The following is a 17,063-nucleotide window of genomic DNA, read 5'->3' as shown; positions in this document are numbered from 1 at the left end:
AAGACCTATCTCCCTGATGAATATAGATGCAAAAATCTTAAATAAAATCTTAGCCAAACGATTACAAGTTATCACAAGGATGATACATTATGATCAAGTAGGATTTATCCCAAGAATGCAGGGTTGGTTCAATATTAGGAAACCTGTTAGTATAATTTAATCATATCAATAACATACCTATCAGAAATCTTATGATCACATCAATAGATGCTAAAAAAGTTTTTGACAAAATACAGCACCCATTCCTACTAAAGACACTAGAGTGTGTAGGAATAAATGGAGTGTTCCTTAGAATAATAAAAGTATCTAACTGAAACCATCAACAAGCATTATATGCAATGAGGATAGGCTAGAGGCATTCCCAATAAGATCAGGGGTGAAATAAGGATACCCATTATCACCACTATTATTCACTATCGTATTAGAAATGTTAGTTTCAGCAATAAGAGAAGAAAAAGAAATTGAAGGAATTAGAATAGGGAAGGATGCAGATAACATGATGGTATACCTAGAGAATCCCAAAAAGTCATCTAAAAAACTACTAGAAATAATTAACAACTTTAGCAAAGTAGAAGGATATAAAATAAACCTTCACAAATCCTTAACATTTTTATATACGACTTGCAAGATACAGAAGAAAAGAGCTAGAAAGAGAAATCCCATTCAAAGTAACCTCAAACAAAATAAAATACCTGGGAGTCTACCTGCCAAGGCAGACTCAAAAACTTTTTGAAAACAATTACAAAACCCTTCTCACACAAATAAAATAGGATTTAAATACCTGGGCAAACATCAATTGTCCATGGATAGGTTGAGCTAATATAATAAAAATGACAACTCTACCAAAACTAAACTTGTTTAGTGCCCTACCAATCAAAATTCCCAAAAATTACTTTAATGAGTTAGAAAAAAGTTGTAAGTAAATTTATATGGAGAAATAAAAAGTCAAGAATTTCCAGGGATTCAATGAAAAAAAGTGCAAAAGAAGGAGGCTTAAGCCTTACCAGATCTAAAATTATAATATAAAGCATCAGTCCTCAAAACTATCTGGCACTGGCTAAGAAATAAAGTCGTGGATCAGTGGAATAGACTAGGTGCAATAGCAGGAAATGAGTATAGTAATCTGTCATTTGATAAAACCAAAGAGTCCAGCTATTGGGATAAAAACTCTCTCTTCGATAAAAACTGCTGGGAAAATTGGAAGTTAGTATGGAAGAAACTTAGGTTAGACCAATACCTTACACCCTATACCAAGATTAAGATCAAAATGCTTAGGATTTAGACATATATAAAAAAACAATATTATAAGCAAACTAGAATATCAAGGAGTAGTTTACCTGTCAGATCTATGGAAAGCAGAGCAGTTTATGACTAAGGAAGAGATGGAGAACATCACTTAAAACAAACTAGATAATTTTGATTACATTAAATTAAAAAGCTTTTGCACAGACAAAACCACTGTAACCAAGATCAAAGAAATGTCGTAAACTAGGAAACAATCTTTACAACTAATGTTTCTGACAGAGGACGAATTTCTAAAATACACACAGAGAACTGAGTCAAATTTCCAAAAAAACAAGTCATTCCCCAATTGACAAATGGTCAAAAGGATATGCAAAGGAAATTTTCAGCTGAGGAAATCAAAGCAATGCATAGTCATAAGAAAAATTGCTCTAAATCACTACTTATTAGAGAAATGCAAATTAAAGCATCTCAGAGATACCACCTCACACCTCTCAGACTGGCCAATATTACCAGAAAGGACAATGATCAATGTTGGAAGGGATATGGGAAATCTGGAACACTAATACATTATTGGTGGAGTCGTGAACTCATCCAACCTTTCTGGAGAGCAATTTGGGATCATGCCCAAAGGGCAACAAAAACATGCATACCCTTTGACCCCGCAATACCACTACTGGGTCTATTCTGAAGAGATGATGAAAAAAGGGTAAAACATCACTTGTACAAAAATATTTACAGCAGTCCTGTTTGTGGTGGCAAAAAATTGGAAATTAAGTGAATGTCCTTTAATTGGGGAATGGCTTAACAAACTGTGGTATATGTATGTCAGGGAATACTATTGTTCTATTAGAAACCAGGATGCATAGGCAATTCAGAGAAGCCTGAAGGATCTGCATGAACTGATGCTGAGCGAGATGAGCAGAACTAGAAAAACATTATACACCCTAACAGCAACATGGGGGTGATGATCAACCTTGATGGAGTTGGTCATCCCTTCAGTGCAACAACCAGGGACAGTTTTCGGTTCTCTGCAATGGAGAATACCATCTGTATCCAGAGAAAGAATTATGGATTTTGAACAAAGACCAAAGACTATTACTGTCAAATTAGAAAAAAAAAGTTTTATTATTATGTAATTTTACTATCTTTTATACTTTATGTTTCTTCAAGGATATGATTTCTCTCTCACCACATTCAACTTAGATCAGTGTATAGCATGGAACCAATGTAAAGACTTACAATGTCTTATGGGGGGAGGGAAGGAAGAATGGGGGAAAATTTATAGAACTCAAAATAAATAAAATCTTTTTTAAAAAAGAAAAGGTAGGGGTCTGCCAAAAAATAATTGGACTTCTAGTTAAATTTAGCTATTAAATCTTAACATTTATTTCTTGAAACCAGAGATTTTTAAAATCAAAGGTTTTTATTGAAATGAGATAAGTAAATGTCCATTTTCTTTGTTCTTGAAAACTAAGTGCAAGGCATTACATGCTTATATAAATAAATGGGTTCCAAACTCCTTGAAACTCTTTGGAAAATTTTTATAATGGTGGTCAAAGCCTTCCATTTTAAAGTTGTGAAAAAGTGTGCAAACGCGATGCTCTTACACCATTGAGGTTTTATACTATCATTAATATCTCCTAACACAACATATATGAGGGTGAGCTCTATTACTAGATATACATTTAGAGTTCAGACTTACTAACTCTGATTAGATTATTGCTTTTCCACCTCAGAACTGCTCTAGGGCTAAAATGTTGGCTCTGCCTCTGGGTGGCCTCTGTCTGCATTATTAGTCAGTTGAAAAACATTTATTAAAGCATGATCATATACAAGGAGAGGTCCATGGGCTAGGGATAAAAAGGAAGGCATCCAAAGAACTCTGTTTAATGGTGGGGGGCAATCTGAAAACAACTCCACCAATAAGTCACTGACAGTATAAACAGGCCATGAGGGAAGGGGATGAGGAGGAAGAGGAATCAGAAAAGCTGCCCACAAAAGGTGAGAATTCAGCTGGGGCTTGAGGGAAAGCCAGCCGAAGGATGTGCCCAAGACAAGAAAAGGGAGTGTCCGGAGTCCATGGACAGAGAGTCCTGTGGGAGGAACAAGCAGGAGGCTGAGCTTCTAGTGGAACTGAAAGGAGGCGACCCAATCCATTTCACCAGGAACATGAAAACTATACCATATTACAAAAAGCTAAGGGCCCCCAGTCCTGTCAGCTAACCTTTCACAAAATAGGTGAGACCCATGACTGGATCACTTATGAAATGAATGCATGGATCATTAACAACTTAGACTTGATGTTAGGAGGGCTTTATTTTGCTGTTATTTTTTAAATAAAAAAATAGACAACTAAGTTCCATTATTTTTGCCTGTGCCCCCCTTGGGAGCCCACTGCTCTACAACAGACTAGTGGCCTTTCCAATCATTGACCATTTAAAATCTACTCACGCTCAGTAAGACAACAGAATACTTCATTAAGGATCCCCAAAAATCCTATGCAAAGATGCATCTCGCTTTACAGCTATAAGGCACTAACCCAGAAGTGGAAGGGCACACACTAAATTAAACAACATGAAATCAAAAGGAGGCCTTGGCACTTTATATAGATAAGCTATAAACATTATCAAATCATTTGATATTTTGAAAATAAGAATTTGAGCTACATTTTATAATAGCTTCCATAGCTACAAAGTTGGCTGTAAGAAAATAAAGAAGATATAATCAGCTATGCTAATTATGAAGGGGTTCAGTAGCAATAAATAGTTCATGAGATGGTAGAGCAGGAAGGGACTTTCAGGGTCATTATTCCAAACCTATCAATGTCAGATAGAAAAACCCACAGGAGATCAGGGTATAGGATTCAATCTGAACTCTTCTGTCTTGGAGACATGAATTCAGTGACACAGGAATACCAAAAATTGCTTGACTAGGAGATTAGCTAAAAAGATCAGACTCAGGACAAAGAAGTCAGACAGATTCAAGAGGAGAGTTCAAGAATTGAGGATAGGGGAGGGGTTGGGCTAGACAAGAAATAAGAAAGTTAACTTGCCACACTTGTCATGAACACAGGTTCATGTGAATACTAAGCCTAGTCTGATACTAATGTCTTTCTCAGCTAGAGAACTGTCCTGTCATGCCATGTCCTCAACAACAGCCCCAGAAACTAGGAGGCAAGAAAAACCCAGCATCAATTTGGAGGCATGAATGATGCAAAGTACCTGCTATCCCTTCTTTTGCATGCTCTGCTTCATCTTCCTCATGGCCCCAACAGAATTCCTACTGCCCTTGACCATGCTGGGTCTGGGGGGTGGGGTGGGTAGGGAAGGGTTAAGAAATGAGACAGCAAGTATAGAGTAGGTACAGGCCCACTGTGAACAATGGAGAAGGGAAGAGGGTAGCCAAGAATAAATGCCCATGGACAAAACAAGTTGAAGAAGACAGATCATTAAACATATTGCTTGATCAATGGAGAAGAGTTCAGTGACTGGATCTGCCACATGCCAGCTGCTTTGTAAGTTTGTTGGGTGGAGCTTCTGTGAACTCATTTCTTTTTTTTTTCTTAGGTTTTTGCAAGGCAATGGGGTTAAGTGACTTGCCCAAGGTCACACAGCTAGGTAATTATTAAGTGTCTAAGGCCAGATTTGAACTCAGGTACTCCTGACTCCAGGGCCGGTGCTCTATCCACTGTACCACCTAGCTGCCCCCTAGTTTCTGTGAGCTCAATCAAACTTGTTCTCAAATTTGCAAAGTCCTTGTTATACATGTTTATCATAGGCCACACTTTATTACTGCTCAATTTATTTTGTAAAGTGCTCTATAGTTCCACTTCTGTGAGAAAACATGGATTTATTAAGTGTTTATAGGGTACTGACCACTGGGGTCAAGAACTAGGAATACAAAGAAAAGCCCTGACCTCTCTTGGGGGTGACAGACAAGATACACAGAGACAAGAGGGTAGATGATCTCTGGAGGATAGCTGAAGGTCCTGAAAAGGAAGGCAGGCATCCAGTATTTATTAAGTGTGCTTGGCAGGAACCATAGAGGGCCAAGTGTTTTTAGGAACAGCCTGTGACCCTTCCAACAGCAGGCAGGTGCTCTTTGTTGTTACTGTTTCACAGTTAGGAAAAGAGAGTCAAAAGGAGAAGCAGCAGCTAGTCCAGAGTCACACAGCTCCTAACTATCTGAGGTTGCATTGGAACTCGGGTCCTCTTGACTCCAGGGCCAGTCCTCTATCCATAGTTCCCTGAAGAACATGGATTAGAGGTGGGTTCCATACAAAAGCTGGGAAAACTCTGAGGCAGGAGGGAGAGGGGAGGCATGGAGATGGGGAATGAAGCAGAACGGGAAGAAATCAGACAGCAGAGCTCAGGGAGAGAAGCCTGGAAAGGCAGGAGGGGTTGGGCGAGAGGGAGACTTCCCTGGGTGGAGGGAGGACTTTGTGGCTGATCCTAGACCCAAAGAGGCCAGCCCTGGCTCTAGGAATGTTAGCCTGTGATACAGGATAGAGACATGAAGAGATGGAAAGAAGAAAGGAACCAATCCTTTCTTCATGGACTGGATGAGGAAGAAATGGGAGACAAGGAAAGAAATGAGAAACCTTTAACAACTGTCTAAACAAGAGTGAAGAGAGCTTAACTTCTTTGTGTAAATGGAGACATAGGAGAGAGCTATTGTAAAGGAGAGAGGGGCCCTTTCACCTCTGTCAGCTTCAGGTTCTTCAGTTGTGAAATGGGGATAACAACACAACTAACCTCCCAGGGTAGCTGAGAGGACAAAGTGAGAAATGTGTCAAGGCAAGTGCTTTGCAAACTTATTACATGTGGCAAGGATGACTGAGAGGATGGAAGTGTCCTCAATAATAATAAGAGTTGAGGAGAGGGTGGGTTTGGAGGGAAAGACAGGAATTCTAGCCACATTCTGAGTTTGAGATGCCTCAGGGACATAAAAATTCCAGGTTCTACAAGGCAGCAAGTGATGTGGTATGGTACTGCAACACAGGAGTGAGGAGGTGCGAGTGGGTGTGTGTGAATGTGTGGCAGGGGAGGTGTGCATGGGGAGGGGACTAGGGATGTTGGATCAGTATTTCTGGGAACTCCTGGATCAAGGTAAGAGAATGAACAGAGCTGATGACATCACCAGAAGAGACAGTGCCTGGGGTCTACCTATGCTTAGGGAGTGTCAAGAGACTAAAGATCTAGAAAAGGACACTTCAAAGGAGTGGTCTGATAGGTAGAAATGGAGAGAAAACTGCACAGGAGAGGGGATTATCCAGCCTCAAATGCTTCAGAGGACAAGACAGAGGAAGGTTTAGAAAGGGCAATTAAAGAGAGATCAGTCTCCTCCTCCAGATGGTTAAGGTGAGCAACAGGGAAGAGGAATTGGAAACAAGAGGTATAAATGGTTCTCCTACAGTCAACAAGTGCTAGTAAAGGGCTTATCACACAACAGACCCTGTGGTAATAACTAGGCATACAAAGAAAGGCAAACATACAGCCCCTGCCTCAAGGGACTCACTAGCAAATGGGGGGAGAAATGGAAGAGATAATATGCATACAGTTATATACATACATACATACAAGATAAGTCTACAGGGAAAATTGGAGATAAGGTAAAAGGAAAAGCAGAAAATGAAGATCTAAGTGGAATTTTCTTTATTTTTTTGAAGACAGTTGGGATTAGTCAGAGGTCATACAACTAGTATGTGTCTAAAGCCAGATCTGAACTCAGGTCCTCCTGATTCCAGGGCCAGTGCTCTCTCTACTTTACCATCTAGCTGCTTCAGTGTAAGCGAATCTTAAAGGAGATCCCTTCCAATTCAGAATCCCCTGAATCTTGCTTATTCATCAAAAATATCTAAAAAATATTTGCTCCTAAGAAGACTATATGTAGATCAAATATCTTGATCATTAAACTCATCACAGGAACCTAAAATCAAAATGGGATTATTACCAAATTATGTCTTCAGATTTTGATATTTAAACAAACACAAAAAAAAGATTGTCAAATTGCAACTGGCAAATCCAGATTCCACTGTCCCAGAGGAAGCCCAGATTCCCTCAATCCCTCTCTGCTCAGGTGTCAAAGAGTTCTCATGGGAAGAGCCCCTGACCTCTGACAAGAGCTGAAGGGAAACTAGCACTCCTCCACTCTGGAGCCAGAGCCAGCTGCACATACAACTAAGAAGGGAGCAAGGAAGTCACTGAGGAAGCTGATCTCACTTAATCTGAGAAAAACACAGATTCCTATAGCCATTTCAAAGCATATAATCAACAGAAATATTTCATATGCTTAAAAGGCATATATAAAATTCAAAGATTTGAAGGGGAAGAAAGTCAGAGCCTAATGATTGTCCCAAGCACATAAAATGTAAAAATAATCAGCTGTAAATGGCAAGAAAATTTTGGTAAAATATTTCAGAAAGTCACAACTTTTCTTGGCATAATTCTAAGACTGCATTAAAAGAGACCCAACAACTGAGCCGCATATCATAGCAAGACACTTAAAAAAACCCAAAACCATAAGATATTTACTGTGGGATAATAAGATGAGAAAATAAGTAATTTATTGTGGGGCAATTTCAAAGATGAAAAGGTAGAGTGAAAGAGTGACAAAATGGCTTTGGAGCAAAGAATACATGGATTCAAGTACTGTCTCTGAAAAACCTGGGCGAGGCATGTGACCTCTCAGGGCACCTGGCAATTCTGCCACGCTGAATAACAGAAATATCTGCTGAACTTCACTGTAGGACTCTCCCCTCTGCAATCTTCCTTTACACATAAAATTCTGGGCCTGGATGGTCACCCTTCCCTCTCGAGTCCACCTCCCCATTCGGCTCTATCACTCCACTTCAATAGCATGAAATGAATTTAGCCTCACTCTTAGTAATAAGAACTAAGAATACCTTCCAGTCTCTGAATTTTAGCTTTCACAGAGATGACAGTTTCAAAAGGTGAAACCCTCAACTCAAAGCATGTCCCCGTCAGGGTCTCAATGAAGAGCTCCATAGTTTCGTAGAAAGGAAGTTTGTAGTAAAATGGTCCCACGTTATCTTCGTTAAAGAAAGGAGGTTCTTTCTTATTAGCCATTAGATTGACTTTTCCGATTTCTTGTGGATCTGTTGTAGACAATTGTATTCCAGTTCTAGCCAAATTAGCTCCGAACATTGGCTATGTATCTTGTTGGTCATGTTTTGAGTTCTGCACCTAAAATATAAGGATAATGTATCAGTCCTATCTCAAGTCAAACCCTTCTCACCAGCCCTCCTGAGCCTCACTTTTTAGACATCCCCAAACCCACGGGCTACGTGACTTTACATTCAGAATGTACCTTCCCGCAGAAATGCTGAGTAGGCTGATTTCCAGAACCACACAAGAATAGTTCCTCTGGATACTGTAGACTAGAAGTAGAGAAATAACTAGAGAGGCTCCCAGAACAGGAGAGAGCCAGCAAAAGCTGGGGCAGAATGCAACGGCTGCCCCAGCAGCAGCAAGAGGGAAAAGGCACTTGGGGGCGCAGACTGTTTATGATCCCAAGTAACTTCAAAGCCCAGTGTTCACAAATGGGCCGGCTGTTCTATCCAAAACTGGTGGTGCTGGAGTTTAAGGAAACCAACAAGAGTCTTAAAATCCAGGCCTGCCAATGATCAGGATTTGGGGGCACAGAGGACAATGGAAGTAACAAGATTTGAGGGAGACAACACTGGGTTTTTAAGGTCAAAAGGCAGGAATCAAGAAGATGGCTCTGTGATCTTTGCAAGTCTCTTCACAGCTGTGGTTTCCCCATCTGTAAAATAAAAGAGCAGGACTAGACTGGACCAAAGATCTCTTCCAGTCTAAGTGTTCTGATTCTGATTCAATGATTCCCGGAGAATCTTTTGAGGTTGGGAAGCTTTTGTTTTTGTTTTGTCAGCAACTAACAAAAAACTGATACTTAAAAAATGGTTCTCAGGGGCAGCTAGGTGGCGCAGTGGATAAAGCACTGGCCCTGGAGTCAGGAGTACCTGGGTTCAAATCCGGTCTAGACACTTAATAATGACCTAGCTGTGTGGCCTTGGGCAAGCCACTTAACCCCATTTGCCTTGCAAAAAACCTAAAAAAAAAATACTTCTCAAATTGAATTCTATAAATATAAAATTCAAACAATAATACCAAGAAAAAAGGGGGTCAAGTAGCAAGAGTATTGGATTTCGAGTCAGACCACCTGCATTCACATCCTGGATCTGCTATTAGGACCTGTAGGACCTTTAGCGGGTCACTAACCTTGCTGAGTTTACTTCTACATCTGTAAAGTGAGAAGATTGGATTAAATGATCTTTAAAGTCTTTTCCAGCTCTAAAACCTATAGGCTTCTTTTTCTTGGAAACAGGGAAATGGAAGATCTATTGTTCCCATATTGTTTTGAGTTTGATTTGTTGGCAGGATATTCAATTCTAGATATAATGACTACAGTAAGTAAGCTGCCATAGAAAAGGAAGAACAACAAAGAGATTGTAATCTCTAAATAATAGGAAAAATCCAGGAGTGGATGAACTCACTAATGAATTGGGTACAGAGGGAGAAGAGCAGTGCTCCAAATACAGAACCTTGACTGTACTACAGTAGCTATGACGTGGGGACCTTAACCAATGAAATAAAAAAGGAGCAAGTTCTTAGGCATGTTGAGAACCAAGAAGTTCTGAAAAGATGGAGAAAAGAGGTGATTGAGGGCAGAGGCAGCAGCATTAAGGGAAGGTCTTTGTACACATGGCAACAGACCACAGTTTCAGCTATATTACTAAAAGAATGTTCAAAGTCCACATTTTCTCTTAAAATATGCTCCTCCTCTTGCTTTCTGAATTTTGTGACTACCAACACTCTGTGTTCTGTTCCAGCAGCACATCTTGAGAAGGATGGGGAGTGGAACAGAATATATACCATAGGAGGGTCTACTAAAGAAAGGAGGTTTAATGGAGAACATGGTAGCCTTCTTCCAATATTTGCAGGTTTATGTAGGAGGATTAGATTTCTTTGAAGACTCAATGAAGAAAATAAGGTTGAATGTGGGTAAATGGTTCAAAATATAATGGGCTCCCTCTTGAGAAGCCACAGGATGGAGACCTTCCAAAAAAGGCCAGCTGACCCTTTCTGTGACAAGCTGAGGGTTTTTATCACTAGTGTAGATTAGATTGCCAACTTGGATTATTTTGTGATTCTTTGCCAACTCTCTCTTACAATTCTCACTAAGTAGCTAAGCCTTTGACTCTACATCTAAAAACTTCCTTTCCCTTCCTACCATCAATATTCTAGTTTGCTCTCAATTCCATTCAGTTAGAAGTGATTTATTGAAAGTTTACTATATCCAAGACACCCTTAATGAAAACCAAGAGCAACTCCCCTCACGGAGCCTAAATTTATTGAAGCAAGGACTAGAAGGAAACAAGTACTTGGTAACTGTCTACTGAAAGCACTTGAGCTTTACAAATATCATCTCTATTAATCTTCACAATAACCATGGGAGGGGGTAGGTACTTATGACATCATCCCCATTTTACAGCTCAGGAAACTGAGGCAGCCAGCAGCTGAATTACTTGTCCAGGATCACGGAGCTAAGATCCCGCTAAGGCCTTCCTGACTTCAGGCTCAACCTTCTGTCTTTAACGAACAAAAAAGCATTAAACACTTATGGTGTGTCAAGCACTAAGGACACAAATACAAAAATGAAGGAATCTTGTCCTCAAGCAGCTTATAGTCTGATGGGAGCCACAACAGCCTGTTAACCTGTTGAGGTTTGAGAAGTCACAATGATGGTGGGTGGAAGAAGACTGCAATTAATGTACTCTTTTCAAGAGAAAAGAAGGAGCTGGCCTTTTTTTTTGAAGGTTCTCCATTAAACCTCCTTTCTTTAGTAGATCCTCCTACGGTATGGCTGATGAAGCTGCTGAGTGGCCTGGTTCATCCCAAGCTCGGCCTCCAGTGCTCTGCCTTTGAGGCTGGAGACACAGGAGGTAGGAAGAGCACAAGATGGGCAGGGGGATGCATGCAGTGATTGAATAAGAACTCAGTGAGGACAAGGGAGCACGGGGAGGGGGGGGGGGGAGGTGATGCTCCCAACATGAGGAAATAAGAATTTCAATGGGTAACAATAGTAAGAAGGACTTCGAGACCTGAGAAGACAAAATATAAAAAGGAAGCAGTCCAAATTGGAGGAAATATCCGATGATTAAAAAAACCCAACTGTAACAGTAGATTAGAGCCAGATTGAGGGGGAAATTTAAATTAAAATTGGGCTAAATTCTTAATTTAGCCTATGAGCAAATAAGGGACAGCAAGGTATGGATAGTCAAAACAGAGCTCAAATCTGGCCTGGACCCTTACTAGTTATGTAATCTCGGGCAAGTCACTTAACCCTGCTTGCCTCAGTTTCCTCATCTGTAGAGAGGAAATGGCAAACCTCTCTAGTATCTTTACCAAGAAAATCTCAAATGGGTTCAGGTGAAGTGGGTAACAACAAAAAGGGCAACTGATAGCTACTTCAGATTTCCTACTAGGGGAAATGTGCCCAGGTCCAAGCTATTCCAAGAGTCCCTTAATTCTCATCTGGATCACTGCAATAACTTCTTCACTGGTCTTTCACACGGTTTAATCCACTCCATAGGACCACCATAACAATCTTCTGAATGAATACTTCTGTTATTGTCATTCCTAAGGCTCAAAACCTCCAAAGCCCAAACCCACTGTACTCCAGCATTTTCACTTTCTCTATTATGTTCTATAGTCTAGATAGACAATTAATTAGTGAGATTTGTCTTTAAGTTTAAATATATGGCCAGCAACCTTCATCACAAGAATTCCTAACCTTTTTTCTATCATAGATCCCACTTTTTTTTAGCAGTCTAGTAAAGTCCACTGACTACTTCTGAGAATACTATATCCTAAAATGCATACAATAAAGGAAAATGGAACTATGGTTATCAAAATATTAAAAAAAAAGTTTATCAGAAGCACTAGGGTTATTTTTACCATGGATTTATGTTTTTCTTTTGATGTTTTAATAATCTTGTGTAACTCCAGCAAGGGTGTGTTACTAAGATGACAGTACCCAACAACTCAAAGGATCATAACTTAGCAAGGTAAGAGAATGCTTTATGGATACAGTATGATGATCTGTATGGTTTTGCTTGTTAATTTTTTTTTTTTAATTTCCTTTTGTTTTTGGGCAGAGTCTGGTCTTGGTGTGCTATTAAAGGACATATAACCCAGACTTCTGATCAATCAAACTGGGGGGGGGGGGAGGAAAGGGAGAAAGAGAATATGACTCTTTGAAGGAACAGAATAATGGAGTCTTCAGAAATGTCCTGCCACTGTTATCAGGAAATTTGCTTCTTTAATCCTTATTTCTAAACACCCACCTGAGTCTGATTCAATTACTTAGAACCATTAATATACTTTTCCTGTCTTTCTTAAGCAAGTATTTTGCTAAGAAGCACACTAATATTACTTGTTGCCTCTTTGTTAACATCCTACATAATCTTGTATGTTTTTGCTCACATTATTCTTTCTTTCTTCTCCCCTCTCATCTCTGCCCATCCAACCGACTTCACAAAGCCTTCTCTGGTCTTCAGGCCAGAAGTGATCTTTCTCTCTCCTTGACTCTCAAAGCTGGTGGTACTTTTCTTATACATTTGGTTTGCTCTAATGAGTATTTCAGTTACTTATGCATCTGCTTTTGATGGTGTGAAGCTCTTTGTTGGTAGAGCTTGTTTCTCATGTCACTAAGTAATCCCCTTAATACTCAGTTTAATGAGTGGGCACTCAATCAAAGTTGGTTACACAGACTCACTGCTGGTGAAAACACAAGCCAGAAGGGAAGGAATTGGAATTGCTGAAGGAGGATCAAGCAGAAGAAGAAAAGGAGGCAGAGCAGTGAAGGAAATGCAAAAGGGCCTACACACACACATAGTGCCAGATATGATGGAGGTTCATGAGGAAGATGCAGAAAGTGGTAAATATAAGAGGCCATAGTCACCAAAGACTGGAGAAGAGAGCAGGGATGTAGAAGGCAAGATGAGAAAAAACAAACAGGGGAGGCTAGGTGGCACAGTGGATAGAGCACCGGCCCTGTAGTCATGAGTACCTGAGTTCAAATCTGGCCTCAGACACTTAATAATTACCTAACTGTGTGGCCTTGGGCAAGTCACTTAACCCCATTGCCTTGCAAAAAAATAAAAAATCTAAAAAGAAAAAAACAAACCTTCCCAAGGGGTGTTTGTACTCTGCAGGTCATATTGCAGCAAATGGATGCCCTGCTGAAGCAACTTTCAGATTCTAGATAATCACATGAAATAAATAATTTGGATTTGCCATTTATCCTTTGTGTCTTTAACAAAAGTATTTATTGGGGTGGTTGGGGTGGGGGTAGACAGAAAATGCAGTGAAATTAGATTTATGCAGGAAGTCTATTTGTATACAACAAACAGCCTATGTGTGTGTGTGTGTGTGTGTGTGTGTGTGTGTGTGTGTGTGTAAAAACAGCTCCTGGATAGGAGTTTTTTCCTATCCAGGGAATAATTCAGCAAGACTCAGCAACTAAAAACTACATAAACAAAAGGACTTTCTTTACTTTAACTTAAACAAACTTGTGAAAGAAAGATGATGTGGATGAAGCTGCCAACTTCCCCCTTAACATTTACCTGGTGACTTGATCCCTGGGGTGACTTGACATCCAAGTCCTCTAAGCTATCTGTGATGCCTGGCAACAACTTGGCTCCAATTCCCTACATTCATCATGGGCTTTGAAAGGGTTAGGGAAAGAATGCTGAACAGGAGATTCTGTTGGAGGTCAGCACTGAGTGGCAGGCAGACCTCCCCCAGCCCTGTGAAGTGTGGAGTAGCAATAAACTAATGGTTACTTCAGTCATCTTGGTCTCTAGAGTATCTCCCCTAGCAAATCTAGAGGGACTGATCCTACCCACTTGAGGCAGAGATGAATGCAACAACTAAACAAAACATAAAATAAGGAAAGAGGAGGCAGAGACCATGGGTCTAAATAATCCCAAAGGTGAGTCATCAAATTGTTTATAAAGTTTGGATACCTGAGAACTCCAAATCCCACAACCTCAAAACAATAAGTCTGAATATTTTATTATGGTAAAATCAGTAAAATATTCCAGAAGGGCAGAGGAAGAGTTCTTGAGTGGCTTAAACAGTTGATGGACCTGACAGAATCCATGATCCCAGTCCCAGAAGGAAGAAAATGAAAACATGGCCCAAACTGAAACACATTTTCCCATGGAAGCAAGGTTATAAAGGGTGGCTAGGGTCCATATAAATACTTGGTAAATGGATTCTTTCGGACTGGTTGAGAAGTATGGCTACCATTTGTAACCTGTATGGGGAAAAAAATCCATTCACTGTTCCAAACACCACCTTGGAATAGCTCTTTGGCCTCTTCCTGGGTTGTAGGAATTCTACCTATCCAATGAGTCTTACAAGTCTGGGAAAGCTTTCCTGATCATATCATCTCTGGACACAAATTCCTTTCTGAATTTGTTTGAACCGCTTGTTCGGCTACTCTGGAAAAACTGTATTATAGAATATCCTTATAGATTTAGAAGCTTTGGCTACACTTAAACAATTTCAGAGCGCTGTTGTTCAGCTGTGACCCCATTTTAAGTTTTCCAGTCAAAGATACTGGAATGGTTTGCCATTTCCTTCTCCAGGCTATTTTTATAGTTGAGGAAACTGAGGTAAAAGTGCGTGGCCGGCAGGACCCTCAGAGCCCCGGGTGCCCCCACCAGCACGAGCCGGGCCATCTGGGCTCGAACCGGCCGCTCTGCAACACAAGCTCGGGGGCAACCACAAGTCACCAGCTGGAGCTTCAGACGCCTCACTTGGAACGCGGAGACAATCATTCATCTAACGGGTAACTTCTTTTTTAGGTTTTTGCAAGGCGAGGGGAGGAAGCGGCTTGCCCAAGGCCACTCGGCTAGGTCACCATGAAGGGTCTGAGGCCGGATCCGAAGCCAGGCACTGCCACCCTAGCTGCCCCAACAGGTGCCCGGCGAAGTCTGCCAAGCGGCCAGGGCAGGCGCAGGCCCCACACCGGGAGGGCCGGGCAGTGCGGCGGGGCGCCCCGGCTTCTCCCGGGAGGCCCCCCCTCCTCCGGGGCCACGCCAAGGAAAGCTGCCCGCGGCCCGGGAGCCCCGAGCGGCGCTTCGGGGGCCATCCCCGCGGCATCTCCGGCTGCCCCCGAGGGCTGCCCGGCTGAGCAGCAGCCCGGGCCGGGGCCGGCCTGGGCCGGGCCGCCACGTGCGCCCGCCTCGCTTCGGCCCGGGGGCGGGGCCTGGCTCGCGCGTGCGCGCGGCGGGAGGGGGCGGGCGCCGTGGCCGGCCGAGGGGCGGGGCGGGGCGGGGGTGGGGGAAGGGGCGCTCACCTGCGCAGACCCGCCGCGGCGCCCGGGAACCCGTCTCCTCCTCAGAAGGGAGAGGCGGCGAGACACCCCGGGGCCACCCGCTCCCCGGGTTCAGTCGCCGGCCCCATCCAGCCCGGGCCCCCGGCGGAGGCTGCCCCTCGGACACTCAGCGCTCGGTTTCGCTCCCGGAGCGGGGCCGGAGCGGGGACCGGCCAGGCCAACTCTCCAGCCCACTCCCCGCTCCCACCTACCCCCTTTGTGACATCCCTTACCAATCGCGGGCCCGCGCTCCCGCGGCCGTCCAATCAGCGCCGGGCTGGGGCGGGGCTTCGGTGACCGGCGCGGGCGGTTGCTCGAGGGGCGGAGCCCCCATTCTACCTCGCCGGCTGTTGTCGGTTACGAGAGACCCGGATGTTGACCCTTCATCGCTAACAACAGAGGGCACTCGGCCTGGCGTCGCTCGCCCTGAGGTCAAAGGCCGTGAAGGTTGCAGGATTGGGAAGGGGGGAGGGCGGGCCTTCCGGCTTCGCTTCCGGAGGACTCTCGCCTTTCCGAGCCGCTCCTTGTTCAGAATTTTCCGGGAGGCGGAAACTGCACCAGAAACAACCTTTGACCCGGGGTCGTTCACTCTTTTGGGGTATCAGCTACTTCATCCCAATAGTTTAAAAATGTTGGGCCCCACATTCCCTCCGGTCGTCCATCCCCTCCCCCACTCATAGAAAAAGCCAGAACCTTCACACCCGCGAGCCGCCGCAAGAACCATATCCTGCCGCGGGCTCGAGGACTTCCGGCTCCTCGGCGTGTTGGTCCCTCGGGGCTCCCCGGCCGGTAGGGGAAGGCCCTGCCGCCCGGACTGGACCCCGGGGTGGGCAGCGAGCCGCGGCCGCCGGCCCCCTCCCGGGAATTGTCCCGAGCCCTCGGAAACCCGGGAACGCGCGGGGCGCGAGGCCTCGGGAGCACGTGGCCGCACGGGGATTTAAAGAGATGGCAGCCGGAAGGGCACGATCGCCTTCTCTTCGTCATTTCGGAGCCGCTCGCGTTAAAAAGGAACCATTTAAGTCAAATTAAAATAAACCATCCAGGCTAGATCACTGTCTTTTCCCTTTAGAATTGATTGACGCCTCCACATGATGGAGCCAATATTCGTAAAACGAATACTAAAACTCTGGTGCTAGTTAAATAGGGGAGTGGATCCGTGGATCAGGTGGGTAAACGAGACCCAGAGGCAATTGGATGGAGTCTGCCCGGGATCAATAAATATGAAAAAAAACGACTGGAGTAGGAATGCTGCATTTGGCAAACTGGAACCAATAGTGTCAGAAATTAGGCGGAAAAGGCCACAATTTTTTTTTAAAAGGGGGAATAGGTAATGTCTTGTACCATTATGACTAGGCAGGAGAATTCTTTAAAGGAGATAAAAGTGATTG

The 17,063-nt window shown here is 43.1% G+C and overlaps 1 protein-coding gene across 9 annotated transcripts in view; it reads right to left on the bottom strand.

Moving 5' to 3' along the window:
- Positions 1-15,910, bottom strand: part of ZFAND4 (zinc finger AN1-type containing 4) — a 56,614-nt gene extending 40,704 nt beyond the window's left edge. For 7 of the 9 annotated variants that reach the window (XR_012477718.1, XR_012477717.1, XR_012477719.1 and 4 more), the window contains exons 1-2: positions 15,658-15,910; positions 8,150-8,450 (exon numbers count right to left, since the gene is read on the bottom strand). Coding sequence is in view for 5 of the 9 variants with exons in the window: in XM_074232579.1 (XP_074088680.1) it covers positions 8,150-8,411 (262 nt within the window). In the remaining 4 variants the exon portion in view is untranslated. Of the gene's footprint in view, positions 1-8,149; positions 8,451-8,574; positions 9,031-15,657 lie in introns of those variants that run through there. The other 2 variants (XM_074232580.1, XM_074232585.1) reach the window with 2 other exon arrangements.
- Between the last annotated feature and the right edge of the window lie 1,153 nt (positions 15,911-17,063).

This window comes from Macrotis lagotis, chromosome 4, assembly GCF_037893015.1.
Source record: "Macrotis lagotis isolate mMagLag1 chromosome 4, bilby.v1.9.chrom.fasta, whole genome shotgun sequence".
NCBI lineage: Eukaryota > Metazoa > Chordata > Mammalia > Peramelemorphia > Peramelidae > Macrotis > Macrotis lagotis.
This window is presented reverse-complemented; position numbering and strand designations above follow the sequence as displayed.